Source organism: Theobroma cacao, chromosome 9 (genome assembly GCF_053813885.1).
Source record: "Theobroma cacao isolate CCN51 chromosome 9, ASM5381388v1, whole genome shotgun sequence".
In the NCBI taxonomy this organism is placed as follows: domain Eukaryota; kingdom Viridiplantae; phylum Streptophyta; class Magnoliopsida; order Malvales; family Malvaceae; genus Theobroma; species Theobroma cacao.
This window is the reverse complement of record NC_142647.1, coordinates 46,590,366-46,617,546: the sequence shown is the minus strand read 5'-3', so window position 1 is coordinate 46,617,546 and position 27,181 is coordinate 46,590,366. Positions and strand designations below refer to the sequence as shown.

At 34.0% G+C, this 27,181-nt stretch overlaps 4 protein-coding genes across 6 annotated transcripts; 3 read left to right on the top strand and 1 right to left on the bottom strand.

Moving 5' to 3' along the window:
- Positions 1-1,266: 1,266 nt before the first annotated feature.
- RAD5 (DNA/RNA helicase protein) lies at positions 1,267-9,595 on the top strand. Of its 3 annotated transcripts, none has more exons than XM_007015906.3 (20): positions 1,267-2,055; positions 2,205-2,338; positions 2,421-2,556; positions 2,720-2,773; positions 2,857-3,003; positions 3,086-3,237; positions 3,315-3,399; positions 3,487-3,759; positions 3,946-4,092; positions 4,180-4,335; positions 5,527-5,594; positions 6,036-6,158; positions 6,240-6,339; positions 6,429-6,541; positions 7,099-7,377; positions 7,491-7,691; positions 8,190-8,283; positions 8,372-8,443; positions 8,671-8,769; positions 9,027-9,595. In XM_007015906.3, exons 1-20 carry the CDS (start codon positions 1,507-1,509, stop codon positions 9,147-9,149), a joined length of 3,105 nt encoding a protein of 1,034 aa, XP_007015968.3. In that variant the 5' UTR covers positions 1,267-1,506; the 3' UTR covers positions 9,150-9,595. The 3 variants fall into 3 exon arrangements, with proteins under 3 accessions (XP_007015968.3, XP_088666200.1, XP_007015969.3); XM_088810074.1 differs by having other exon boundaries at positions 9,024-9,595; XM_007015907.3 differs by lacking the exons at positions 8,190-8,283; positions 8,372-8,443; positions 8,671-8,769; positions 9,027-9,595 and having other exon boundaries at positions 7,099-7,373; positions 7,491-7,632.
- Positions 9,596-10,055: 460 nt separating this feature from the next.
- Positions 10,056-12,539, top strand: LOC18590410 (uncharacterized). Its single transcript, XM_007015905.3, has 3 exons — positions 10,056-10,224; positions 10,360-10,478; positions 12,173-12,539. The coding sequence occupies exons 1-3, from the start codon at positions 10,143-10,145 to the stop codon at positions 12,284-12,286; spliced, it is 315 nt and encodes a 104-aa protein (XP_007015967.1). The 5' UTR covers positions 10,056-10,142; the 3' UTR covers positions 12,287-12,539.
- Positions 12,540-14,571: 2,032 nt separating this feature from the next.
- Positions 14,572-18,634, top strand: LOC18590409 (uncharacterized). Its single transcript, XM_018126927.2, has 6 exons — positions 14,572-14,950; positions 16,073-16,137; positions 16,283-16,414; positions 17,093-17,260; positions 17,621-18,071; positions 18,225-18,634. Exons 1-5 carry the CDS (start codon positions 14,572-14,574, stop codon positions 18,059-18,061), a joined length of 1,185 nt encoding a protein of 394 aa, XP_017982416.2. The 3' UTR covers positions 18,062-18,071; positions 18,225-18,634.
- A 42-nt stretch (positions 18,635-18,676) lies between these two features.
- On the bottom strand, positions 18,677-23,870 carry LOC18590408 (Transmembrane amino acid transporter family protein). Its single transcript, XM_018128352.2, has 7 exons — positions 23,559-23,870; positions 21,813-22,043; positions 20,161-20,258; positions 19,855-20,041; positions 19,643-19,773; positions 19,276-19,509; positions 18,677-19,188 (listed from the first exon to the last, which is right to left on the bottom strand). The coding sequence occupies exons 1-7, from the start codon at positions 23,677-23,679 to the stop codon at positions 18,808-18,810; spliced, it is 1,383 nt and encodes a 460-aa protein (XP_017983841.1). The 5' UTR covers positions 23,680-23,870; the 3' UTR covers positions 18,677-18,807.
- Positions 23,871-27,181: the final 3,311 nt, after the last annotated feature.

Below are 27,181 nucleotides of genomic sequence, written 5' to 3'. Positions count from 1 at the left end.
TGTTCTATTTCATTAAGCTCATAATCAATCCAATTAAGGCCTAATTAAATTAAACCTAAAAAGTTTAAAATTAAAAATCGGACATATTATTTGAAAATGATTTGACTAAAATTATTCTTGAAATTTACAAAAAAAAAAATGACATTAGATAAAAAGCGATTGTCTATGATGATGCCATAAAAGAAATCTAAGTGGTCAAAATGCCCTAAAGAGCCATGCTAAAAGACATAAAATGATCATAATAATGCATAACACTTAAAAAAGACGTTGTTAAACTTAAAAAAAATTCAAATAAGCTCTTATTATTTTATTACGTGCAATCAAACCATTATATTTTTATTTCGAGTCAAATAAGTCTTATAATTAATTGTTAATTTAGTCAAAATATCATTTATTATTTTATGTCATGTGACGTTGACATAATATGTTGACATGTTATAATTGATGATGATGTAGCATGTATACATATTATAATTGATGATGACGTGGTATATTAATATGGTATGATAATATGATTATGTGACATTTTCATGTAAGTATAAAATGATAAGTGATATTTAAACTGATGAAAATTAGTCAACTATTATTCATAAAGACTTATTTGATCAAAAATAAAAATATAAATACTTAATTGAACATAATAAAAAAATAAAAAATTATTTAAATAAGTTAAAGGCTTTTTCATTAGTATAATTATTAGAGATAAAAAAAAAGTTAAAGGCTTTTTCGAACATTATATTATGCCTTGAATCTTTTAACTAATTAAAAATGTCACAAAAAATTAAAAAAACTAAAGTAATTAATTAGACTAATAATACATATTATTTAAATTTCATTCATATTGAATTTAATATGAAAGTAAAACAACAATCGTTATTGCATTCGAACATTTGACTATGATCCTCTTATCTAAAAAATAAGATTTGAATTCTTTTTTTTCAATTATAACAATAATCGTTATTACTTTAAATAGTAATACAAATAAAAAACTTAATGCTTTAATGTTGGAGAGTCAATCATTGGACCACGTAATTTTACTAAATGATAGAGTAATTTGTGATTCAAATAAAGTAATTTAATTGTAAATGAAAGTATATTCTATATCTATCCCCAAATACTCTTAACAACTAAAAGCACAAGATCGAAGCTTTTCTAAAGTCGAAAAAAAGAAAAAGAAAACAAAGAAAAGAGGGGGTAGGGGCAGACTTGCATTGCACTAATATAAAAGTCGCGGGAAAAGGTGACGCGTCAGCTGAATATCACACACTTCGTCTTTATCATCTGGTTGTCCCCTTTAATTTTCACTGACACTCTCCCGCCATATGTAAAACATACCCGCCTTTTCGATAACATGCACCGCCGCGCATTTTAGCATTAGCCCTCAAAATTCAAATCCCCTTCTCTCGCTCGACTACGGCGGAACTGTCTCCTCCGAACTACGGAAAATCAAAATCGCCCAAGTTGGATTAATTCGAGGTTTGGGTTAGGGTTTTAAGGGATAACCCGATGGGAGGAAGCAAGGTGACGGAGGATCTCATTTCAACCGTCCGATCAATCGTCGGATTAGAGCATTCCGAGATGGACATAATCAGAGCCCTACACTTGGCCAAAAACGACGCCACCGCTGCCATCAACATAATTTTTGACTCGCCTCCCAATTTAAAGCCCAGAGAGAAACAACCCGAACCCGAGACTCCAAATTCGAGCTCCCATACGACGTCGGTTAGTGTAAACCCGAAGAAATCGGGTAAAGATTATAAGAATTCTAGTTTTAGTAGTAATGGAAATGTTACTTGTGGTGCAAGTATTGTGGAAGATGAAGAGGATGCTACGGTTGAAAATGACTGGTGGCTTGTGGGCTCCAGCGAAGTACCCGGACTTTCAACGAGTAAAGGGAGGAAAGTGAAGGCCGGGGATGAAGTTTGTTTTACGTTTCCATTGAAGAGTAGCAGCTCGAGTCCGGCCGGGCCAGTCGGGAAAGGTTTTGGGAGAGGAAGGCCAGCGGCAGCGGCTTGTTCAGAGATTGTTAGGTTCTCTACCAAGAACTCTGGGGAGGTAAAAAATTTGAATTGAAATTTTAGTAATCATTCACTTATTTTTTTCTACTTACTTTTTATTTATGGAAGCAAAAAATGGCATTTGAATGTAAAAGAAATAATATTTTTGAAATTTAAAAATTTAAATGCATTTGATTGTTTTGGCAGATTGGTAGAATACCCAATGAGTGGGCACGATGTTTGTTGCCGCTTGTGAGGGATAAAAAGGTTAAAGTTGAGGGGCGGTGCAAATCAGCTCCGGATGTGTTGGGAATTATGGATACTATTGTTTTATCTTTAAGGTGTGGTTAGTTTGAAAGTTACTCTTTGTTAGTTTGTTACTCAATCTGGTTTTGATGACTGTGAATCTTTGGTTCGATTCAGTGTGTACATTAATAGTTCCATGTTCCATAAGTATCAGCAGACTTCACTCAAGGCAGCCAGCAATTCCACTGAGGAATCTGTTTTTCACCCTCTCCCAAATTTGTTCCGGTTGCTTGGCTTAACCCCCTTTAAGAAGGTAATGGTTTGCTTAAGTTTTGATGTATTGTTTTGGTTGTGGTTACCCTGTTGATATAATTATCATGAAATAAGCAAAAAATTGCCCATGTGTGTATTGCACCATGCTTTTCTCTCAAATATTTCAAAGAGCAATGTCTTTATTGTTGTTTTATGATAATTAGGCAGAATTAGCTCCTGGTGATTTGTATACAAAGAAGCGACCCTTGGAAACTAAGGTAGGAAAATAATAGTTATGTTTACTATTTCAATAATAGTGGTTTTTTAGTAGTCGAGTTCCTGAATGATATTGTGCAAACAGGATGGTTCTGGTCTTCATACCCCATTGTTACCTACAAACAGGTTTAAGAATCAATCTCAAAGTGGAAATGAGGTTGAAAATGAGGAGTCCATCTCTGATGCTGATCTTGACCATATTGTTGGTGTTGGAGATAACTCTGAGTTAGAGGTATTGTCATTTTTGGAAAGGGTTCATGGTGCATGCCATTACTAATGATAGGCAAAATCACATGACAATTTTTGTGTTTTAGGAAATGGATCCCCCTGGCACCCTCCAGTGTGAACTTCGCCCTTACCAAAAGCAGGCCCTCCACTGGCTGATTCAGGTGGAGAAGGGACATTGCTTGGATGAGGCAGCTACAACCCTTCACCCTTGCTGGGAAGCATATCGCTTAGCAGATAAGTATGGCATATGATCATTTTAGCTGATTACTTCCACTTATCGTGTTAATGGATGTTGATGGGTTATCTTTTTTATAGGAGGGAGCCTGTTGTATACTTGAATGTGTTTACTGGTGATGCTACAATAGAATTCCCAAGTACAAACCAAATGGCTAGAGGAGGAGTATGTCCTTACCATTTCTGCTGTCTACATAATTTAGTTCCCTCCTGTTACATTTTTACTGCGTCTTAACTTCCTTTATTTTTGAAGATTCTGGCGGATGCTATGGGTCTTGGGAAGACAATCATGACAATAGCCCTCCTAGTAACCCATTCAGAAAGAGGTGGTCTATCAGATAGTCAATCCCCAGATCAGCTTTCTGATCAAGGTGGTGAAGTCAGTGATATTTTTGGCCAATCATCAAATTCCGTGAAAAATGCAACAAAATTCCGTGACTTTGATAAGTTGTCGAAGCAAAAGAACAAACTTGTGAATGGTGGCAATCTGATTATATGTCCTATGACTCTTCTTGGCCAATGGAAGGTTTGCTTTTTCAGTTTTGATGTATATTCACTTTATGTTTTTTACCTTATGGTAACATCTTGATTTTTGCTTATAGTAACATCTTATATTTTGAATTCAGCACTTCTATTAATATTTATGGAGTATCTGCTTAGTTCTTCACTTTTCTGTTATTGAGTTTGGTTCTAAACATTTGGGTATTGTCAGGCAGAGATTGAAACTCATGTGCAACCAGGGTCTTTGTCTTTATATGTTCATTATGGACAAAGTAGGCCAAAGGATGCAAAACTTCTTGCTCAGAATGATGTTGTAATTACTACATATGGAGTTCTAGCTTCAGAATTTTCAGCGGAGGTGGTTGAAGAATTTTACTTTTATTATTATTGAAATTGCTGCATATTTTATACATAAGTAAAAGGTGACTTGTTGTTTATTTTTTAGAATTCTGAAGATAATGGAGGACTATACTCAGTTTGGTGGTTCAGGGTTGTTCTTGATGAAGCACATACCATAAAGTCCTCTAAAAGTCAAATTTCCATGGCTGCCACTGCTTTAGTTGCTGATCGTCGCTGGTGTCTCACAGGCACTCCAATCCAGGTGATAACATTTTAGAAAAATATGTAAAGTCATCCTTTGGTTTTAAATATTTCTTGAATGGGTATAGCAAATTTTTGTTATTTAGGTTTCTTTTTATCCCACTTTTGTTCATGTATGGAAGTGAAAGGAGAAAATTTCTGAGTATGTATTGATTTTTCTTACATTTTCTTCTCTTGTTATATTGGCTGAGCAACTGCCTCACCCATTCTAGTAAATAGTACATGTTGGAGAGGAATGGAATATGGAGAGAGAAAGAAGGGGATAGGAAGAGAAACGAAGAGTTCAGAGGGAAAGAGAAGGAAGAGAAGAACTGGGCAAAGAAAAAGAATAAAGCTAGGAAGAAAAGGAAACAAGAGAGTACAATATTCCAAAAGTTGAATGGAAATTACAAACTAAAGTGTTTGTGTCTTAGAGCCCATAATAAATAGGAAATTGCCAATATAACCCTTATTGTAAAGTTAAATCCTGATGATGCTCTAATTCTCTAAATAATGATCCTAATTAAGGATCCTTGGCTTGTTTCCTCATTGTGAGTTAGTGGTTTCCAGTTGCTTAATATACCTTTGGTACAAATATTGAGTGATGTGTGACATGTAATACTTATGAAACACCTATACTTATTGGTACAAATATTGAGTGGTTTCCATTTCCTTATTGTTGTTAGGGATCTATACTTATCAAAATTTGAACGAATTTCTCTGTAATGATTATGGAATCTTTAATTGATGCAGTCTATTGATTTCTTTCAGATTTAGAGATGAATTTCAGCCTTAACTACATAATCATATGCTAAGTTCTAAAATTTGTATGCGTTTATTGTTTTGTGCTTGTATCAGAGAGAATTGATTTCTTTCAGATTTAGAGATGAAGTTTTGGTCTTAACTGCATAATCATATGCTAAGTGCTAAATTTCACATTTATTGTTTTGTGCTTAAAGCAGAGCTTTCTTTGCTTTGTGGCAATTGTTTCTCAAGCTATTTGTTGTAGCTAAGCTGTTGGAGAAGTAGATTTCTGTTATATATTGGAAAATGTGAAGGGTAATACTAATTGCTTGTCCCCATCAGTATATGTTTTTCTTCATGCTTACTCAAAATATTTTCATTACACATATTTAGATTCATAGAGCTTTAGGCTTTGTGATATTTAAATTAATTTTATATGCTTTCTAACTAGAAAATTTTATTGTCACAGAACAAGCTGGAGGATTTATACAGTCTTCTCCGGTTTTTGAGGGTGGAACCATGGGGAAACTGGCCCTGGTAAGTTTTTTCGTAAGTTGTTTGTTGCAAAATGTAGGATATGATCTTAAGCATCTCCTTCATAGGAAGACTGAAACAGTAAAATTGAATATGATTGTTTCTTGCATTTTTTTTGCATCCTATAAAAAGCACAATGAGATTTTAGTTTTAAATGCTTATCTCTGCTTGCAGTTCCTACAAATTATATTAGCTTTATAATTCACATTTATTTCTCTTCGGTTCCAAGACAGAGCAGCTTTTTAACTGTATGTATTCATGTTGAACATTAACATTATCTGTGCAATACATGAAACGTTTCTATAGTATGTTTCTATATATCTGTTAATATGGCAAGTGCATTTTTAGGCTATGTTAAAGCAGATTCTTTGAATTTACCGTACCAAATAAGATTCTCTGCATTTTTTATATCTCACAGTTTGTAGCTAACTAGCTATGGTTTAGGTGGAACAAACTCATCCAAAAACCATTTGAGGAGGGTGATGAGAGAGGGCTAAAGGTGGTTCAATCAATCTTAAAGCCAATCATGTTAAGGCGAACAAAGTGTAGCACAGATAGAGATGGCAAGTGAGTATACTGGTTAAGGATACTTAGTTGTCTCATTTGCGCTTTTTATGGATTATGCTCCTAAATTTTTGTTTGTTATAGGCCAATTCTAGTCCTCCCTCCAGCTGATATTCAGGTGATATACTGTGAGCTCACTGAAGCTGAAAAAGACTTTTATGAAGCCCTATTTAAAAGATCAAAGGTATAATTTTTTTTATCTATTGGTTTCATTTACATTTCATGATGCCTATATACTTTATAACTGTTATGTGTTGGTGGGTATCTGTTCAGGTGAAGTTTGATCAATTTGTTGAGCAAGGACGTGTTCTTCATAATTATGCTTCTATTTTGGAGTTACTTCTACGTTTACGTCAATGTTGTGATCATCCATTCCTTGTGATGAGGTCTGTTGCTTACCTTTATTCCCTCCTATTCTGGTTTTTACTAGTGTGATTGTGATGATGATGATGATGTGTGGTGGTGCCATTGTGGTGTTTGGAGAGGCTGGCAGGATGGCTGTCTATTAGTCTAACTAGCCGGTCTATAGCTTAGAAAGAATCTCCATTGCTCAAATTAAGTTTATTGACAGAATTAGTTTGGAAGATGTATACTCAAAACATTTTGTCTCCTGAATTTTTAAGGAGTTTGACAGTCCTTTTCGTTGCTGATATCCGGCTGTAACTTATTATATGGATTTTGTTTCTGAGTTGATTTGATTTTGTGGTCGTCCTTATTATCGTTATTGTCTTTGATATTTTTGTCATTATTTAGGCAATACTTTGAGGATTGTGGTTTCTTGGATTATTTATTTTACAAATTTCTATATTGGCGTAAAAGTCAATAGTGAAACAGAAGCAAAATGCAACTGCTTCTTCATTCTTATGAGTAACATTAATTGCATCTTTTATAAAATAAGCAAACATTGTCTTTGAATGGTAATGGGTAATTTTGATGTGTCTAGCCGAGGAGATACACAAGAATACTCAGATCTGAATAAGCTAGCTAAACGATTCCTTAGAGGTGGGCAGAATACCCTGGAAGGGGAAGCCAAAGATTTGCCTTCGAGGGCATTTGTTCAAGAGGTGGTTGAAGAGCTGCGCAAGGGGGAACAAGCAGAGTGTCCAATATGTCTTGAAGCTTTTGAAGATGCTGTATTGACTCCATGTGCTCACCGCTTATGCCGTGAGTGCCTCTTGGCAAGTTGGCGAAATCCAAATTCTGGTTTATGTCCTGTTTGTAGGTATCTTGAAGTCAGTTTTTTTTTTTTTTTACTTTTTTTATGGCCTCTGGTTAAGTTTAAGATGAATCTATGAAATCTGTATTCTTAAGAGTGTTATTTTTTATACCATACAGGAAAACTGTTGCTAGGCAAGATCTTATTACAGCCCCAACTGAGAGTCGGTTCCAGATTGATATCGAGAAAAATTGGGTGGAGTCAACTAAGGTTGTTGTTCTGTTGCAAGAACTTGAAAATCTTCGTTCGTCAGGCTCTAAGAGCATCCTCTTCAGCCAGTGGACTGCATTTTTGGACCTCTTGCAGGTTCCTCTTACTCGGTAATTGTTTCTACCTGATTTAACATTTGTAGGTAATATCTGGTTGAAGCTCATCAATTGTCTCAAATTAGTATTTCTTTCATAAAAAGCAGAACTATGCATTGTCTATATTTTTATGATTTGGAGGAGCATATAAACAATTCATTTATCAAAATTGACAAACCTGAAGTCAAAATGTCATTGAACTTGGTTTTATTACTGATTCAAGTGATGTAAGGGCACATATAACAGAATTTGAATTGTCTGAATCTTGTTCAAGTTGATTTGATGCAAACAATGTTTAACTAGGTCAAAATATAGTTAAAGATGGCATACTGGCATTGCATGCTTTTCTCAGCTCCTTTCTTCCTCGCCTCCCCACTTCTGTTGTTATGTCCTAGCAAGTGTTTTGACCTTGTTCATCATGAATAGACAGTGATGTAGTTGTCTTTCTTGTAACTAATCTACTCATCTTTCACATTTGTTGCTCATATTAGTATAATTCTTATTAATGTCCAGGAGTAACATTCCCTTTCTTCGACTGGATGGGACTTTGAATCAACAGCAGCGTGAAAAAGTAATAAAACAATTTTCAGAAGATAGCAACATCCTGGTCGGTGACAAAACTTTCCTGGATGAAGTTTGATTTACTGGTTCTTTAGATAGCTTGACTTTTATCTTTAGCTTCATTGTTGGATCAGGTGTTGTTGATGTCATTGAAGGCTGGTGGGGTTGGAATTAACCTAACTGCAGCTTCCAATGCCTTTGTCTTGGTATGTAGAACACATAAGTATTGTACTCTGCTTCTTATTAAATACGTGCAATCATTTTTGGTGCTTTTTATTATGTGATATTTGATCAAGAGTCACATCTAGATTCGGTATCATTCAGCAAATTTTAAGCATAGTAATAAGAAATAATATAGCTGACTTATTTTCTGTGTTGTGCTTGGGTAATTTGCTTGTTGATGATTGACTAGTAAAGATTCGCCTTTACGCAGGATCCATGGTGGAATCCAGCTGTAGAGGAACAAGCTGTGATGCGCATCCATCGCATTGGGCAGACTAAAAGGGTGGCGATCAAAAGGTTCATTGTCAAGGTATATATTTGTCCATTTGAAAGAAACCATAAATACGCTAGAACCTTGTTCAACTGAATTGAAATTGCCATTTGTGTGCTGCCCTGTTTTTTGTGCCTTAGGTACTTGACAGGTTAAACTTAGAATTCAGCTGAAACTTTGAATTTAAATCATCATGCCATGTCACAAACATTGAATATTGGAACCTAGCATTTGCATTGTTCTCACATTTTTTATTTTGTTTCGATTCTGCTTTTCTTTGACGGATGTGATAGCAGGGAACAGTGGAGGAAAGAATGGAAGCAGTGCAAGCACGCAAGCAAAGGATGATATCTGGTGCCTTAACTGATCAAGAAGTACGAACAGCCCGTATTGAGGAACTGAAAATGCTTTTCACTTAAAACCATTTAAGAAGATGCAGATCTTTGTTTCACTTCTCTTGCATGGATATCCCCGTAGCTTTTGTAATTCTTGAAATCAAGTATTTTGGGACCTCGCAATCTTGGATGGCACTGGGGAAGCAGGTGGACCTTGGAGGATAATGGTTCAAGGTGATTAAAGTTGTTAGCCAAGATTGAGGGCTGATCAGAGCTTAAGCCATAAAGATGCGAACCATGTGTTAGTCAGTGTTACTAATTTCTTTATAATCTGGACGTTAAAATTTAGGGATTAGTGACCTATCATGGGCCAGTAAGTGCTTTGTATATAGCAGAAGGTGATCTCTGGCATGTAAAAGATGAAAAGAGTACATTATAAGTTCAGGTTCATTATAATGTTGATTCAATGTAGCCACTAGTGTATTATTATTACTCTCTGATCATCGATTGCATCAATGTTTCTTTGCTTTTCTTTACGTCTCATTTACAAGCTAGAAAATCAAACTTTATGCATATTTGGATTTGGGATCCTCAATTTGAGGCGCTGTTTAGCTGTTTTAATTCTTAACAGAAACTTAAACTGGCATTTTCAACAGAAAGCGAACGTAAACTCTTTGGGATTCTACATAAATCAAGGCAAGAAGGAACATTATCTACCAAATATTCACTACTGACCTGTTGCTTATCAGAATTCCTGGTCATGGGAGCCCTTGGAGACCCTACCATGAACACAACCATCTTTCTTGGGTCCTTGAGAACTTATGCCATCATCGCAAAAATCTTTTCTTAGTCATGCAAAGTTGGTCTCGGGTTTGACATCCCAAGCCGCCAACTCTGTCCAAAACTTGACTTTAATGGAGCCCAATTTGTCAAAAATGCGCAAAAGCCCCATCCATAGACGCCTTAATGGACCTTTTTTGTTTTGGGTAATTTTCCCTTCACTTTTGGAAAGGGCAACAAGAACAAAGAAAGGTACGAGGAGTGCCAAGGTCAGCGTAGCGGGTAAGCTTGGTGGAGATGAGTGTAGAGAAGGAATCCTCCACTTCGCATCGTCGTCTATCCTGCTCCAAATGCTTCGACGCTCTTTGGTTCTGCTATTGTACGCCCTCCTCTGCTTTCCTTAATTATGGAATCTTGAATTTCGATTTTCCATTCAATTTATTTATTTATTTGTAGATGTTCCTTTTTTCTTTTTCTTTTTTGAAAATCTGATTTATTAAAACCCATTGGGCAGCTCCGGTTCATCAAATGCAGCAATATTATAGGCTGGGAGTGCTTGACAATTGTTCTGGAAAATGGAATGCTCTTTGGGATTGTTTGTCTTTGAAAACCAAGCCCTCTTCTCAACTCCAGGTAGCTTTCCTTTTCTCTCTCTTGTTAATTTTTTTTATAATTATTTCCTTTTTATTTGAATTTCTTTGCAACCTTTCTCCTTTGCTTAAAGACGCGGTGGAAATAGGAGTTAATTACTTAATGATGGAAAAGATTAAAGAAACAATTGTTCTAATATGCCTCTACAAGAATCAAAATTGCAAAGATATTAAGAAAGAAAAATGAAGGCTTAATCTGGTCAGCGATCCATATTTTCATGTTATTTGTTAATGAATGCCATTTCAGCTGATTTGATGTTTGAATGCAAAAAATGCTTATGAAGTTAAGTTCTGATTGCACTTTTTCGAAATCTCAGCAGCTTAGAAGTTTGCTCATTGAGGTTGAAGGTGCTCTGTATGGTTTGAATTTTATTCTGGAAACTAGTTGCTTTATGCTTGAATGGTGCTACATTAGCTAAAAAATTCATTACAGGGTCATTGAAAAATAAACTATAAGTAATTGGACATGTATCAGAATTTATTCGACAAATTCACATTAGGAATAAGAAGTAAAAGTACTTGGTGTAAGATCCTAACTCCTGGATATTTAGAAATTGTAAATAATGCCGTAGAACAAAGATGCATCATGAAAAAGATATAGATATGTCAGGTGTCAACTGATAACTTAGAGTTACTCTTCATATGCTGCAAATTTATCTCTTTAATAATGAATAAAGTTTTGAAATGTTTAACAAGGTTAAAAGGATTTAACCTTATCCTCAGTGACAATTAAAACCTTCTGTTTAAAGCATAAAGTGGAAAACGAAAGATGTATAATGATTAAATGGCTGAGCTCGGTATGACGGAGGAAGTTGTAAGAGTGGAGAGGATCATCATGACATCTTAGTTAAAAAAGTGATTGTGTTCTTTTAGATGCTCTAGTGGTTCAAATAATTTGGGTACACAGGATGTAAGGAGTGTGGAAATTCTATTGCGTATTTGTTTTTTGAGACATTTGAATAGATAATAATGGTAAGAGTAAAAATAAATAAATACTCCCCCTGTCACATTTTGCTTGTCCCTATTTTGACCTTCACGAAGTATAATAAAAAACTTCGATTTTAGTGTAATTTATATTAAGGGTTTAAATATTTGTTTATAAAATTGATATAACATAATTTTTAATTCCAAAATGTAAAAAAAAAAAAAAAAGAGTATCACAAAAGAATAATTTTATAATATAAAAAAGTAAGAGAATTGAGTGTTTAAAAAAGGAAAGTACATAATTTTGGGATATTCAACAAAGGAAAGATGAGTGAAGAAAATGGGACGGAGGGAGTACAATTATTTTCTAGATGAAGAGGTAAGACACCAATATTGTGCCTTGTTAAGTGGAAAAACCGAAGCCCCTTGATACATGTGACGGTGAAGAAAGTTTGTGAGATGGCAAAAAGAAGTCCTAAGGCCTAAGCTTACCTGTTTATATCTAATACTATATGATAGTGTTTAAACTAAAGAATTTATCTCCTGGGGGAATAAGAAAATTTAGCGTTTTTATTGTGAATGCTTAATATGATAACATCCGGGTGAATGGAACGGATGACTCAAGGTGCTGTGCACAGGTGTAGCGCCTGCTCAAGTATTTGGTTTTTTCACCTAGAGAAAACTTCAAATTACACTTTGCATTTTTCCTTGTGCTCTGTTCAAAGGTAACAAATTGGACCCTACTGAATACAGGAAATTCTGGAAACTCGTGAGAGAGCCAAGTCTCACATCTGGACATTTCGGACACCTGAAGAAGCACAGTCTCACTGGAAGCAGCAATTTGGACATTTAGATGATATGGATTGACAAATGTGGAATATTTTACAGCTTTCTTTTGAATGCTGTTAGCAGTATTATATCTTCATTGCTCCATCTCCAATTTTGTATGACAGATCTGAAATAAACTGAAACTAAGCTTGCCCTTCGCAGCTGAGTTGTTCTTTTTTTTTTTTTTTTCCCTTAAGCTTCTTTTGTTACCGGAGTTAAGAATATATGACTCTTTTTTGGCAAGAATGAGGAATATATGAATGTAGGCTATGGATACTACAATTTTATCCAATTTTAGTATTTTTACCGACTAAATTGAAAATGATCACAAACTCTTCTCCCCGAAAGCCCGCTAGAGGTCCAAATGTGCAGCCCAATCTTAACATAAATGCTTTACAGCTACAGCTATTCAATAAAATTCCAAAAGGGCCTTGTAGACATACAAAAAATCAGAAGCCCAAAAGGAACGATCAACATTAAATAGCCTAACAAGAATAACAAATGCTAGCTCTTAGTCAATCAAATGTCACGGATTTACGTTTTTAATTTAAAAGATGTGTTTATTAATGAAAAAAAGATTTTTATTTATAAATTCAAGATTCACCCTATTCACCCTAACTTTTAGAGGTGTTTACTAGCTGGTTTGGGTTTATGGGTAGGGCAATATTTTATTAGAGATGTTCACTAGTCGGTTTATGGGTAAAAGGATCCTTACACTGGTCATCTTTAACTCTTAGAGATGTTCACTAGCTCTTTTTACCCTTGGTCCAGGCTTATGGGTAGAGGAATTCTTCAACGCGTCTATAGGTAGAGGGATCCTTCCAAAGGGTCTATGGGTAAAGCAATCCTTACACGGGTCTATGGGTTTTCCTAGGTATGGGTAGAGGGATCCTTACACTTCTCTTTACCCCTGGTCTCTGAGACTATGGGTAGAGGAATCCTTACACTTCTTTTTACCCCTGGTTTGGTCTGGTATAGGGATCCTTACACTTCTCTTTACCCTTATCTCCGTCTTTACCCTTGTCTCCGGGTCTATGGGTAGAGGAATCCTTACACTTCTCTTTACCCCTAGTCTTCGGGGCAGAGGAATTCTTACCCTAGTTTCATATAAGTAAAGATTTGAGTCTGTTTTAATACTACTTGTTATAATTTATGTTTTCAATTCAAAAGATGTTTATTAAGTAAAAAAAAAATATTTATTTATAAATTCAAGATTTATTCAATATTTTACTAATGTAAAATTCGTAATACAATCATCCACCTCTCACACCCATAATTGTAATTCTTTTAATATTTACATGTACAAGACAAAGAGTTACATATTAAAATTTTAAAACCAGCTTTTATAGACTATATTTTATATATGGTTCTATAGCTGGGGTTTTAAGACAATTATATTTTTTTGATACATATGATATTGAGTTATGTAATGAAAGATAATTTTCTCCGACTCGATAAATCTTACCTCATCCGTGATATGTAATTTTAGGATAATTACGTGACAGTGAAGCATTAGAACTTGAATGGTAAAAACTCATGTATCTCAAAAAGTAAAATTGCATTGAAAAAAAATGTAGTCGAATTTATCATTACAGGTAAAATTTATTTATTTTTTTCTGAGCTTATCTTATTCATTGTATGCTAATGTAAAATCATAACTTGACAAAGTTGATTCAAATGTTTAGTATCTTCGTTGTACAATATCATAATTTTAATCATTGACAGCGAAAATTTTCCACGTGGTTTTAGTTTTGTGGTCATTACAACTGTAACAAATTATTTCTTAAAAATTCAAAACAAATTCCTAAATATAACTAACGCGAATAATAATAAATATATTTCCAATATTTAGTTAATATATTTGGAAATGATATCTCATAATTATAATAAAAAAATCAATAATAATCATAAAAAGTTGCTTAATAAATGAGATTTATTTTTAATTTCATAAATCAAAAGATCCCCTTTCCATTAATTAGTAAAAAAATAAATTTTATTTTAACAATTTAATTTTGTCATTCTCTCTTATAAAACCCTACAAATTAATAAATAAAAAAAATTCTAAATGGGTATTATTGGAATATAAGAAAAACGGCTCCTCCAAATATAAAGATGAACAAAAATATTACATTCACTCCCATCTTTTCTGTTGTATTGTCCAGGCTTCACTAAGATCTATTTTCTGGCGCTTACTGTTCACTCCAACGTTGGCTTTTCAAGCCTCTTTAGCCTTCTTTCTTGCAGTAAAATCCTTTGCAATATCATATCTTTTACGTTCTTTTTTTTCCTCCTTGTTTCTTCAGGTTTTGCATTGAAAAGTGTTCATGGAGGACAAAACTACAACGCCATCCCATGACTCTGCTTCTGATGACGGGAAACAGTCTCAGGTTAACGCCGAAAAGGTTAATTCCGCAGAGAGCCAGGAGGTTCAAGGAGAGCTTCAAGTTGCAGCTGATGAAACAGGGGCTTCGGAGCCTGGAGAAGGGTCAGGTGGTGGTGCAACTGGTAAAGAAAATATTAACAAAAAGAAGAAAGGGAAGGGGAGGCTCAAGACAACTGACGGTGTGTCGAACATTGGATCTTTGGAACCTCTCCCACCACCAACGGCGTCTTCGCCGCCTTCTTCCATGCCGAGTTCTTCCTCAAAACGGGCTCGGGGAAGGCCTAAGGGTACTGGGAAGCTTCAGACTTTGGCTTCTCATGGTGAGATATCGTTGCCAACAATTTGAAATACTTAAAAGTTTTAATGTCGACACTTTGATTTCGTATCTTTTCTTTTAATCTTGCTTTATGGTTTTGCTTTTGTAACGTTGGATTTATATATGTTTGGCATGTCATAATTACAATATTTTATCGATTATTATGTTAGTTTATTGGTTTAATTCAGTTGATCATTTGTAAAACCCATACACAGTTTCGTAAATCTGTTGACAATGGCAAAATCTTAAACTTTTCACAGCGGATATGGAGTTGAGAGGGTTGCTGACTAATTGGCTACTACTTATGTATATATATATAAATATTTCTTGAGTTCAATTGAAATGATACCTATAAATAATAGTACTGCATGTACTCAGATTTACTAGTGAGAAGTTTCTTATAACTTATCAAAATTACACATATAAATAGTGGGTTGTTTTATTTCTTGTGGATGATACTGAATAATATATCGGATGGCTGAGGTAAATCATAGCATTTTATTAGTGGGGGCATTTTTTTCCCACAATATTATAGAGCTTCTGTGTTTTACCTTTTCCAGTTTTGTTTGATTGAACTAAAAATAATTATTTATTCTATGCATCTGTTATATCATTTTGAATATATAACAAATTTGAAATGCAAGATTTGGGCATCATCGTAGCAAGGCTAATATTCTTTTAGAATGTGTGAGAAGTTGATTAGGAATATTAGTCGACAACCTTTTTGAATCTCGATCGGTTGCCATAGCTAGCTACAAGCAGGTTCCACATGTGGTAATGCTGCAATTTATTCAAGCAGAGAGGCTCAACGAAGTCAACCTCTATAGCTTTATGTCTCTGCTAATTAATTATCAGGTGAATAGGGCCTCAGTTTTGCTCCTTTATGGGCAGCTACTGCGTTCTAAAGTTCATAATTAAGGTAAATTAATGAAACAAAGCAAGGACAAAATGTGGATATAGTGCACCCCTTGACTAACCCATTCCTTTACTTGTGTATATGGTGTAAGTATAAATGAGCTTGCTTCATTTAAGACACATTTTCAATCTAGAATTTAGATCCTTTGGGGCTTGATGCACTTCAATTAATCAAATGTCTTACTATCACGCTTGATCTTCTTTCGTTAAGGTGAATATATGGACACAGCTGGAGCAAGCTTTACCCCTCATGTACTGTCGGTGTTCCCAGGAGAGGTAATGTTATATAAATATATATATATGAAGTGAAAATTAAGTTATTGCTTAGTCTTTCTACATTCTATTTCTGTCTCATAACTTTAAAGTTTTTAGTTAACCTACCATGGAAGAACTTGTTCTGAGTTTTGTTTTTACTTCACAGGATCTTGTTAGTAAGATAGGATCATTTTGTGTAACCGGTCCTCGTTCAGTTTGTGTTCTTACTGCTAGTGGTGCAGTCTCCAGTGTTACCCTGCACAAGCCTGGTACACCTGTTGGAAGTGTGACATATGAGGTATGGCTGCACAATTCATCATGGACATAGCTAATTGCAATACATGGGTACATCCTAAGCAGAAAAGATATGTAGTGTTCACAAGTTGTATAATTATTTTCATTATCTCGTAACTGTGAACTTGGAAGTTTTTAGTGTAGTGTTTCTCAGGTTATATATTTAATAAAAGAAAGGTTAGAAAGATAGAGTGCCTTCATTGTCAATGCTGTAAAAGAACTTTGGTGGCTCTTATTTCTGTATGCAGCTAATTGTCTGGGTTCATTATGTTTTTAATATATTCTATATTGAGCATTGGCTACTAGATTATGCAATATAGAGAGCTTAGTTCAATAAGATTATAACATTTGAATAGCCCTTTTTTTTTTGTTTAACATAGTTCGGCTACCTTTTATTCATTATGTCTATTTATATTCATCCAAACATTGCTTCTTTCACATTAAAATCCCGAGTTTTTTTTTTAGAAATGTTTGAAGTGCAAAGAGATCATTGTTATATAATTGGAAGCAAAAAGTTTGCAACAAAGAATATTCCTGTGTAGAAATTTGTAGCATCTGTTGATTTTAATGTTTTAATACATTACATTGATTTCTGCCTTATGGTTTCAGTGTGAAAATTTGCTGTTTCAGAACCAGTACCATTCAACAAGGGTTGAACACTAATTTGCACCCCTTATTGCAGGGATGGTTTGAAATTCTTACTCTCGCTGGTTCTTCCGTTGTGTCTGGTGAACTGGGCACTCGTCGCAGAAATGGTCTGCTGAGTGTTTCATTGGCTAATAATCATGGACAAGTTTTCGGTGGAACTGTTGCAGGTCCACTGGTAGCAGCTGGCCCTGGGGCTATCCAAGTAAAACCTTTCCTGCCAATCTACATATTAACATAAGCCAAGAATAGCGTGCCATCTGCTATATCAGGAATCAAATGATAATCAAAATGCCTTTGTTGGAAGCAACAGAAGTGGACATAAAAGACCGATTCCATGTTTGTGATTGGAGCAATATACTGTTCATTCACTTGATCATTGGATATAACTTATTAACTTTACTTGTAGTTAATGTGCAGATGCTACTTACTTTTAATCATTGCAGCTCTCTGTGTTATTAACTTAAATTAATTGTTTCCTGGATTGATCATTTTAAGCAGATCTAACACTCATTCAATTCATAGTAACTTTTGCACTCATTTTGTGTTCCCCTGGGTTCATCAGCTTGTTGTTGGCAGTTTCAAGCAAACCATCTGTCGTGGAATCAAAAGGAAGTATTCAGCAGGACGTTCGACATCATTCAACGATTCTGCCAGTTCAAAAATGGTGAATCTCCCCATTCAAGTTACTGGAACGGCAGATGATGATGATGAGAACTGTAACCCAGCACCGGTTCCTGTGAGAGCACGTCCCATGGAATCAGATAAGGTTGTTGCCGAAAACCACATCCTCAACTCTGCTTCTCTAAAACGTGTTGATCCAAACAACTCGCAGAAAGACGATCCCGTGAGAGCAGGTACTGTGATTGCTGAAAACCAGGACTTCAACCCTACCTCTCCACAAAGTGTTAGTCCAGACTACTTGCAGACCTTGCCAGCCTCACAGCCCAAATCTGATGAGATGATAACTCCAGAAACTGATCTCAATGTCCCTGAGATGCAATAAAAGGACCAAGGTACATCATCTCTGTTTTCCTCAACCTCTCGTCCCCCTCTTTCGCTCTTTGTGAATATAGTCTATGCATTTTATCCAGCATCAATTTGGGTTGGACAGCGAGGTCAAGTAAAATTCTGCCTTTATCTTTCTTTCTGTTTTTGTTTATTTTTAGGTGTTGCATAGTGACGTAGGCTTCTTCAGGAAGTAATGAGCAGCGTATTGTAGTTCTACAGCAGCAATGCAAGACTTTTGCCATTGACTCTGGTTCTTAATATATTAAATTTGGGATTTATATATTGTTGTTGTTTCTGTAATATTTAGTGTAAAACACACTGGCTAATTTAGGCCCATTTCATAAGATCCTGTTGTTTCGGAACTTGACATGAAGAGATACAGGAACTTTTTACAATTATGTTGTATGAGAATTAGATTAACCAGTTTGTTTATTGACGAGCAAGGAGCAGATGATTCACCGATAATCTTCTGCTTTAAACTTGTGAAGAATTCAATGGCAAGCAAACTGTGGTTTTAAATTCTTTATTACTTCAATTTGAATCAAATATTTTGAATCTTTCTGCAGCTTCATTGAATTCATTCTTTAGATTTGAGGCATTGGGAGATTGCTTTTGTTCATTGGTTAAAGAACAATAACCATTGATGATAATATGTGATGGCAGAGCCGGTTCTCCCTTCTTTAATGAAGCTGGCATTATACTAGATACAGGGCGAGCCAGTGATAAACTTGGCTTTGATCATCACACATTAGCAAATAACCGATAAGTTTTGGCATCAAGAGCAATTTGTCTTACTGCTGCAACTGCTGCTATGACTCCCAGTGCAGAGAACACCACTGCAATGGTAATATTCAACCAAAAAATGGGACTCCGCTTCGATGGCTTAAATGTCAAGTTGAAGAAAACAACAGGTAAGATGAAGTCGAGAGGCATGAAACCAAAAGCTCCAATGACAGAATTGATGTCTCCAAAAAATGGAAGCATTGCTGCAATTGTTGTTGCTATAACAACAGACAATGATCTAGAAACTACCCTTGGGATAACATTACGGGCAGAGAATTCTTTGCTACTTGGATCTGCAAGAGTTCTTTCAAGCACTTCGTTTGTTGGCTGCAAGTAGACCTGTGACAGACAACCGCATTATTGAACGAATTTACAAAATATATGAACAATGAAAAAGAAGGGGCCGAAGGGAAGGTAGGTTCTCACCACACCAACTGCTGATAGTTGGAAAATGGTGAAGATGTTAGTCATCAAGATGAACCATTTCGGCACCAAAGGTCTCCCATCATCCAAGAAATTGCTGAGTAGAAGGCCTTCAGATTCGCTGCCAAACGCCCAATAACCAGATATTGCAACACTGAAGAAAGTCACTGTAAGCACTGTATAGCAAACACATAATCCTTTGAACATCTTCCCTTTCACTGGTGGTGCGATCGTTGCCTGAAATCAAATTCATACACAAAAGTTTGTTACCTTTATAACAGCATTTAATCATTACAATTACGTTTATACAGACAGTATTGCAGCATTTAACAATCTGAAACCGAAACTGTTTGGAAAAATTATGGGGAACCTGAATTTCTGGAATGATACCATTGCCATAAGTTGTGGCAATAATGGCAATGGCATTGAAGATCCCGAAAATCCGGCTTTCTGTGTCACCTTTCAGGCTATAATCTTTTTTTGGCCCCTTGGATGAATTCCCTGGAAAGAGTAATACATACTATTACGTATAATTATTTCATCAAACTGATAATGCAATGAGTTAGTAGTCTGCAGAATTACCTATATATATGGAACCAGCAGTAGCACAGGCGCTATAGGCTAGGCATAGAATCAAGGATATCAAGTTAATATGCCTTAATGAGTGAAAAGATGGGATTTGAGCTAATATCAGCATCAGGACACCAAATATAATCACAAATTCGTAAAGCTTCATACTCCCATTTGGGTCTGATAACAAGTAAATTGCCTGCCAGATATTGGAAAAAAGAATTTCGAAAACTCAACAGCTTATTTATATAGTTAATAGCACTAACTTGAAGAACTAGAAATTCTAAAAAAGGAAAAAGGATGAGACTTGAAGCTGACCTTCATACATTGTCCACCTAGAAGAGTGCAGGCAATAACAGCACCAAAGCAGACCATGAATTGAATTGGTCCAACATAGTAACGACCCCATCTTGGCCCTTCACATTAGTTAGATCATTACCAAGCAGTCAGTATAGCATAATGTTCATCTCCTTGTATGGAAGTGTCATGTGTGCATTTATGGTTCGAATCAATAAAGCGTATTTATTTTTAATAAATAAATAAAGTACATGATTGTTCATAATATTGGACAAAAAGTCAAAAAGGTCGTCTGCCGAAGTTTAGTTCTAACTATTTCTTTGCTCGTGCAATGAGGACTTTAAAGGCCTACTTGGCTATGAAAGGAGGCTGAGCAAATAGACAAACTGAAAGACGGAAAATGGCTGTACAATGAGTCAATGTGTGAACAGGAGGTTGACCCCAGGCTGCAAAGAAAGATACCTAACTCCACCATACCAAAGATACACCGGTCATCAATTACCCTGAGGTTGTAATTGCTTTACAATTGTCAAGCAAGGAAATTACAATTCCAACACAATTTCTTTTTCTTTTATTAAAAAATAACAAGGTGAGGGAAGAAAAAAAAAAAAGAAAAAAACTTAAAAGATTAAAGAAGAAAGAGAGCTTTTTCTAATTTTTTTAAGTTGTTCTATATTATTGTATAATATTGGAAAAATCATATAGGATTTTTAGATAAAAAATATATCAATCGACTATTAATTTTATGGTAATAAACATTAAAAAGATATAATTAATGCTAATTAATCATAATGTAGAGTATTAAAGTTGATTTTAATTTATTATTCTAATTATAAAGTAAACGTTAAAATTGAATTTTCAATTTTTTTATTTTATTTTAAAAGCTAATTATTTTATTTTTATATGGTAAGTGTAATATGATTAATTATATTATTTATTTAAATAGATTATATGTTTTATAAAAAAAATTTTATGTCATACTATTATTTTTATAATTTTCAAAAAGAAAGAAATGAAAGTGGAAAATTTGTAACAAAATATAATGTACTGTATTAAAATGAAATAAAATAAGGTCAAATAATACATTTGAAATGTTTACTTATTTTATACAATAACATATATATTAATACACAAAAAATACAAATAATTTTTAAAATTAAAAAGCATTTAAATAAAAAAATTACAAGCAACAAGCATCAAAATTCTAATTACTATACAACTATACAACAATATTGCATACCGCAATCATACATGTTTGCCTAGATAAGATAGAGGCCTCCTATTGGTATTGGCATGCTCCATGGATTTGGTGGATTTCTGGTGTCCACCACTTTCATCAATCGGTCAATTTTGAGAAAAATTGGAAAGTGTACTCCTTAAATTTGCACCATTCACCATTTTGCAGGTGTAATGGTATTTAATGGGGTACTACATATATGACACATGAAATTATGGCAAGGGAGGAGGGGTCTATGGTCAGACTTGGTTACAGGCATTTATGTGTGTTTATTGAGTTACTCAGTACAACTGACATTGAGAAGGGCGATTGTCTCAATAATGCAAATGAAGAAGCAATTTCTTTCGTATATAGCTTCTTGTTTTTTCTTTTCATATAATTTAATAAATAATATTATTCAAAGAATAGATTAGATTATTAATTTTCAAGTGCTTACCCAAGATGTCATTGGCCATGTCTCTGAAACGAAGATGTCGACGACCCAATTGAGCATGGTGTTCAAGGACAAGAGACAGCAGATTGTAGGAATAGAAAGTGACCAGAGCTCCGATCACCAGACAGAAAATTCCGGCAGCCCATCCGAGGAAGGTGAAAGCGAATGGGAGACTGAGCAGCGGCGGTGCAACTATTGATGTCGACAAGTGGTAACCACAGTGCAGCCATGATCCTGTTCAATTTACCAACACGCCAAACAACAGTAAGACAATTCAAACTTTGCGGTTTTGTTGGCTATTGCCAGTACGCCACCTTTCCTTTGCTTTTTTGTTCTTTGACAAAATCATATTTGTCACAGTTCTAAGTTTGGTTAACGATGAAAGAGAAAACAAAATAGAAAAATAGAGGCAGTGATTTCACCACGTAGCTGATAAGCATGCGTAAAGATTAAGATTAATGGAAGTGTGCCAATAATGCTCAAGACATTGCCCGAAGGGTAAGGCCAAATCATCGGTCAAAGATATAAAACCCCGTAAGAAAAATGTGATTAAATAAAATTTTATTTTTTAAATATATCTAATTAAATTTTTATATTTTTATTTTAAATAAAATAAATTATTTTATAATTAACTATTGACTGATTATCGTTAATTAAAATAACATTTATCATTTTACTTCCACTTAGTAGTAACATGACATGCTGATTATCATAGTGAAAAGTAAAATTATCATGTAACCACTTCATCATATTATATCAATAAGTTATGTTACTATCCATTTTGACAAATCAGTATACTATGTCTATAGAATTGTTTTTATGTTAAGTAATAACAGTACAATATGAAACTATGAGCTATTTTTTTTTAATTTTATCATAAAAACAATAGATTGAAAGCCATTTTTTTAATTTATTTTACACAAGAAAGTTTTGAAAATTTGAATTTTAGCAATTAATATGGGATGAGGAAAATGATAATATTGACAGGATGGTACTCTAGTTGATGCTAGACAACAACAGTTCTTTATATTCAAAGTGTCATATTTAATTTCCCATTTTCTCAAGTCAAAAGAAAAAGAAAAAGAAAAAAAGTATTTTCATTATCTCATATCCTGTGGAATTGTGAAGGGTACAATATAGGTGCAAGGTAGTGCAAAGAGAGAGTATTATTAAAATCGCTTTATAAAATTCACATGGTGTTTTCTTTATCCACTTGCCAAAAAAAAAACCTTTATAAAAAATAAAATGTCCTATAATAATCAAGAGTTTGCTGTAAGCATTTAAGTTCATGTTCATGGTGTATGTTTGGTCAACATCAGCCAATATAAATGGATCTATTACACCCAAAGAAAAAGTATTACCAATAAGAAATGAGAATTCTTGGACTCTGTGATAAGATATCAAGATAAAACTCTGAATCACACATTTATGTTGAAAAGGAAAACAAAAAAAATGTCAGATACACTGACATATATACAAGACAAAAAGAAGAGAGTCGTTGGAGTTTTAAGAGAAAGCTAAATGAAGAAGATGATCTTGTTATGGATTTCCTTGATTTATGCAAAAGATAAGGGAGAAGGAGAAGAGGGCCAGAAAAAGACCAACATGATCATGCTTAAGAGTTTCTTGCACAGCAATGATCATGTTTAAGATGAAAGGAGAACGAAGAAAATCATTGCGAAGGAGTTAATAAAGAAAGAAACAGAGCTATAAAAGGGTTACAGTGTATATACTATACTATATTTGTACCTTTGGATTTAAGGACAAAGAGAGCACCGGCATCAAGCTCCTTTTGTTGTTGTTCTTGAGAAACCTTGACATGATCTTCTCCTTCATGCACTGCTACAGACCTTGGTGGCAAAGTACCCATCTCTCTCTTTCTCTTTCCCTCTTAGAATAGCTAGCAAACAAAACTGAGCAAAAGATGGGTTGGAATCGAAAGACCCCAAATTCAGGAAATATATAGTGAATGGATTATATTTTTAGTTATGGAGTCGAGTAGCTGCCTTTGAGAAGGCTGGTGCCAGTTGCTATCACCCTTACTCTTCGTTTTGACACTTCGTTGTAAAAGCAAAGGCTTACTTAACATTCAAAGTTCAAACTTTCCTGTCTCAAGCCGTTTTCCAATTATCTTTGGAAAGTAATGTAATGAAAATTACTGCCCAGACGATCATGCCCTTCTCCATATGTGCTAACCAATGTGCAAGATTCTGTATTTAATGTTTATAATGGGAGTTGGTTTGATTTGTCAAGGAAGTCATCATCGTCTCGGCCCCATTGATATTTTTAGCCACATAAAGGTTTGACTGGCCTTCACTTGTACGATAACTTTCAATTCAATATGCAAATGAATACCAGCCAATCAAATTTGTTTACAAAGTCAAAAAAATTTCACATATTTAATGTATTAGATAAAATCCGAAATGACCCTTGAAAATACTTAATTGTAAAGTTAAAAGCCTAAATCCAGTGGAAACTGTCGGCCTGTAAGAGAACGTGGCTGAACTGTCTATGGGATAGCAAGAAAAACCGTATACCAGCTGAGGGTTCAGGTATACGGTTTCAGGTGTGCAGCATTGGGTGCACTGAACTATAGATGAAGATGAGACAGGGCTTCCAACATTACGTGCATTAGCAAGATAAGACAGGCAGACATCGCTTGCTTTCAATATGCCAAACTAGTCGGATATTGACCGGTGGGAACATGAGTTGTCTTAATGGAAGAGTTTCGAAATGGGAGAGGAAATATTGGCAAAAAAAATGGGGACTCCGCGTCATTGTTTTGCATTTGTTTTTGTCATCGCCGACCTGTTTCCGTATTGGCTTTGATTACGAAGTATGCCAGCTGAACTTGGCAGATAGTTACGACTGTGAATAACATTATTAGTCCGCCATCAAGCCGCTACAATAGAAGCAACAGAAAGAAACCCGACCAGCGGAATGTATTATTCGTTGAATGAACGCCCATGGCAGAAATTATGTAGGGCCACGTACCTGTAGATATTTTAGGTTATACATATATATATATATATATATATATATATATATATATATATGTTATATTAGGAATACATATGTGAAGGTCTATTGTGTTATAATTTAAGAGTTCAAATCAAATCAAATAATTAAAATAGACCAAATAACCCAACAGATTAGAAATAAAAATACAATTTGATTTGAACTCTTATATTTGATTATATATATGGATGTAGATTTGATTGAATTAACATCCATGGGCTTAGTTGGTTTTTTTTTTTTAACTTAAAAGTTATTATGAAGTTTTTATGAAAAATAATAAAATTAAAATAAAATTATTTTATAAATTTACTTTTTATAATATCTTTTTTATATATAAGTTGTTTGGCAAAACAACTTACATAAACTCTAATTTTGATTAAAATTACCCTAAAAAGTATTAATAAATAAATTTCTATTAATCACGAATTCTTTTGTTCAAAATAAAAAAAGTTAACTTTATTTCTTTATTTATTTAAAACAAGTTTTTGGAAATATAAAAAGTATTTTTATATAATCTAAAGTTTATAATTAATAATAAATCATAAAAATGTAGTTTCACAAATAATTTATAGATAACTCATAAATCAACAATTTATATTTTCCATCAATGCAACAGTTATTTGAATGCAAACTCTACTCATATAACTATCATCGAATGCTCTTCTATAAATATAAAAACTCATTTATTCATCATTACTTCTTCCTTCTTGACTCTCAAGAATATAATTGGAATTATGATTACATCTGTCAAATTCCTCATCTATAACACCATACTGTCTAATGTAGTTATATATGAAATGTTATTGTTGCAACAATAATCTTTCCCTATTTTATCAACGGAAATGGCTTCATATCACGTAAAATATGCCACATATTCTTTCAAACTCTAATTGTTCGTTCAATGACATTTCTTAATGAAGAATGTCCATGGTTGAATGTTTGTTCTACACCTTCTGGCTAACTAAAACCTCTTAGCTAACTAAAACCTCTTGGCTAACTAAAACCTCTAAAATCAGGAATGTGATATCTTTCACCTTTATAAAGAGCTAGATACTCTTTCATATTAAGATAACCAGCATCCACTACATAATATTTACCTAAAAAAAAAGTTAAAAAGTTTCAGTACGAGTTCATTAAAAAAATTAAGAGATAAATATATAGAATGATAAACTTTATATCATAAAAATTATAAGTTGTACCTTTCAGAGGGTGAGGGAACACGTTTTTCATTTTTTCAAGCACAGTTGAAAAGATACAGGTGTCATGTGTAGTGCTAGGCTAACCAACAACCACAAAAGCGAATAACATGTCAAAATTACACACTAACATGACATTGTGTGTTGATATCCCTTGTGACCAATAAAACAAATTTGATCATTTGCAGGAGGAATAACAAGAACATGTGATCCATCTATAACACTAATGCACCCTTGAAAATAAGGCTAAAATCTATGATCATTTCTAATTTTGGATGGAACTTCTGCAAATTAAAAATCTAGAGCCTTGGCTCTTTCATTGGCTAATAAACTATCTATAACACTTCACTGAACTTCCTACTTACAGTTTCTCCCGATTTTTCAAATTTATTTTGGACATTACGATTTATTTTGCTATGTGCACAAGTCCAAATAAACATAACGACTGCCTTCAATGCTGTCATGTCTTTAGATGGATGTAACCATCCCTGACTCATCAATGTATCTGTAAGTTGCGATACGACATGTGGTTCCATACCAAACATTCTAAACTTTCACCCGAAGTTTGAAAGTTTCACGTACCCAATTCTATCTATAAGAATAATTGAATTTGTTTCCTTATTTCATTAAGTATTTTATGTGATATACAATTATAGTAGCAGCTTCTCTATACATGTTTTGATAAAACTTTGCACATTTTCTTCTTTTTATAACTTGTATTGGTGTTTTGATTTCATTAGAAGACATCTGTTTGATAATATCAAAATACATAAGTAGAAATCCAAATATATCAATTAAAACCAAATATTATTTCAAATAAATCAAATAGTACAAATAATAGTTCAAACAAATATAACATAAAAAATAGGAAATTCTTTCATACACCAATTCAATTACATATAACAAGAAACACAAATACAAAGAAAAAGTAGTTTAAAGTTCAATATCAACCTAAAATAAATAATCAAATCCTAAACTAATCAATTACTACCATGAGAGTTTTTTGATAGATTATGCTCATATTGAATCCAATTTAGCTTATCACTTAAATTTGGCAAACAAATAAAAATAAGTCTATTTTCTTCCTTTTTAATCAATTGTAGTGCAAAATTAAATTTATTTGCACTCAATCTCCCTTTACTTTGTAGAGATTTTATT

Excerpts from the sequence above, each read along its gene's own strand:
- RAD5 (XM_088810074.1), top strand. The coding sequence starts at position 1,507 with ATGGGAGGAAGCAAGGTGACGGAGGATCTCATTTCAACCGTCCGATCA. Across the intron at positions 3,400-3,486 it reads ACCAAATGGCTAGAGGAGGA|ATTCTGGCGGATGCTATGGG; the intron begins GTATGTCCTTAC and ends TTATTTTTGAAG. Across the intron at positions 7,378-7,490 it reads GGTTTATGTCCTGTTTGTAG|GAAAACTGTTGCTAGGCAAG; the intron begins GTATCTTGAAGT and ends TATACCATACAG.
- LOC18590408 (XM_018128352.2), bottom strand. The coding sequence starts at position 23,679 with ATGGGTACTTTGCCACCAAGGTCTGTAGCAGTGCATGAAGGAGAAGAT. Across the intron at positions 22,044-23,558 it reads CTTTGTCCTTAAATCCAAAG|GATCATGGCTGCACTGTGGT; the intron begins GTACAAATATAG and ends TAAATTGAACAG. Across the intron at positions 19,774-19,854 it reads TGCTGGTTCCATATATATAG|GGAATTCATCCAAGGGGCCA; the intron begins GTAATTCTGCAG and ends TACTCTTTCCAG.
- LOC18590409 (XM_018126927.2), top strand. The coding sequence starts at position 14,572 with ATGGAGGACAAAACTACAACGCCATCCCATGACTCTGCTTCTGATGAC. Across the intron at positions 16,138-16,282 it reads TGTCGGTGTTCCCAGGAGAG|GATCTTGTTAGTAAGATAGG; the intron begins GTAATGTTATAT and ends TTTACTTCACAG. Across the intron at positions 16,415-17,092 it reads TTGGAAGTGTGACATATGAG|GGATGGTTTGAAATTCTTAC; the intron begins GTATGGCTGCAC and ends CCCTTATTGCAG.
- LOC18590410 (XM_007015905.3), top strand. The coding sequence starts at position 10,143 with ATGAGTGTAGAGAAGGAATCCTCCACTTCGCATCGTCGTCTATCCTGC. Across the intron at positions 10,225-10,359 it reads CGCTCTTTGGTTCTGCTATT|CTCCGGTTCATCAAATGCAG; the intron begins GTACGCCCTCCT and ends CCCATTGGGCAG. Across the intron at positions 10,479-12,172 it reads AGCCCTCTTCTCAACTCCAG|GAAATTCTGGAAACTCGTGA; the intron begins GTAGCTTTCCTT and ends TACTGAATACAG.